We start from the raw sequence: 694 nt of genomic DNA, 5'->3' as shown, positions 1-694 counted from the left end.
CCGAATAAAGACAGTGGAGACACACTCACACGAGGAGAGTCGTCCACCATTCCTCTCATCATTCACTAACCGCACAACTTCTATGCAGAGGATTCGGAAACTCTGTACGATTCTGCACTTACTACCCTCAAGCAACCAGGGTACAAACATATCGACACTGCTGTCCCCAAAGTAGAGGGATGCTGGGAAGTGGGGCCGCGAGGGTAGGATCTTCCGCGCCAGACACCCACAGCCAATAAGGCGTGAGGAAATCTGGAGACAGAACGACACCACCGCGGACGCCTTCACGTTCTGCCTTTAGGGTTTTTCTTCTGCGAGAACCTAAGATGCCCCTCCGCGCCCGGCCGCGAGCCGCGGCGCCGGGACCCCAGAGGCCCCCGCCGGCGCCCCGCCTCCTGCTCGTCCTCCGCCTCTTCTCATCGCCTCTGCGCCTGCGCGACCGGAAAATTCGCGAAGGTTCCTGAAGCGACGGCGGCCGTTTCCGGAAGCCGCAGCCCGGGCCGTCAGTCCGGTTGTTGCAGACGCAGCCTCCTGCGGTTCCCGGGGTTGGAGTCTGACTCTTAACGGCAGGGAAGGAAATGGCCCTGCTGTGCTACAACCGGGGCTGCGGTCAGCGCTTCGATCCCGAGACCAACTCCGATGGTAAGAGAAAGGCGCCGCCAGCCCGCCCTGCGCGCCGCACCTCATCCCGGGG

The 694-nt window shown here is 62.1% G+C and overlaps 1 protein-coding gene across 3 annotated transcripts in view; it reads left to right on the top strand.

Annotated features, from left to right (window-relative positions):
* Positions 1-375: 375 nt before the first annotated feature.
* CHORDC1 (cysteine and histidine rich domain containing 1) overlaps positions 376-694 on the top strand; it is a 19,425-nt gene continuing 19,106 nt past the window's right edge. The window contains exon 1 of one of the 3 annotated variants that reach the window (XM_006926709.3): positions 376-642. In XM_006926709.3, the coding sequence (XP_006926771.1) occupies positions 579-642 (64 nt within the window). In that variant the 5' untranslated portion in view covers positions 376-578. The remainder of the gene's footprint in view (positions 643-694) is intronic. The other 2 variants (XM_025042601.1, XM_015600512.2) reach the window with 2 other exon arrangements.

Source organism: Pteropus alecto, unplaced genomic scaffold (assembly GCF_000325575.1).
Source record: "Pteropus alecto unplaced genomic scaffold, ASM32557v1 scaffold7, whole genome shotgun sequence".
Lineage (NCBI taxonomy): Eukaryota > Metazoa > Chordata > Mammalia > Chiroptera > Pteropodidae > Pteropus > Pteropus alecto.
This window is presented reverse-complemented; position numbering and strand designations above follow the sequence as displayed.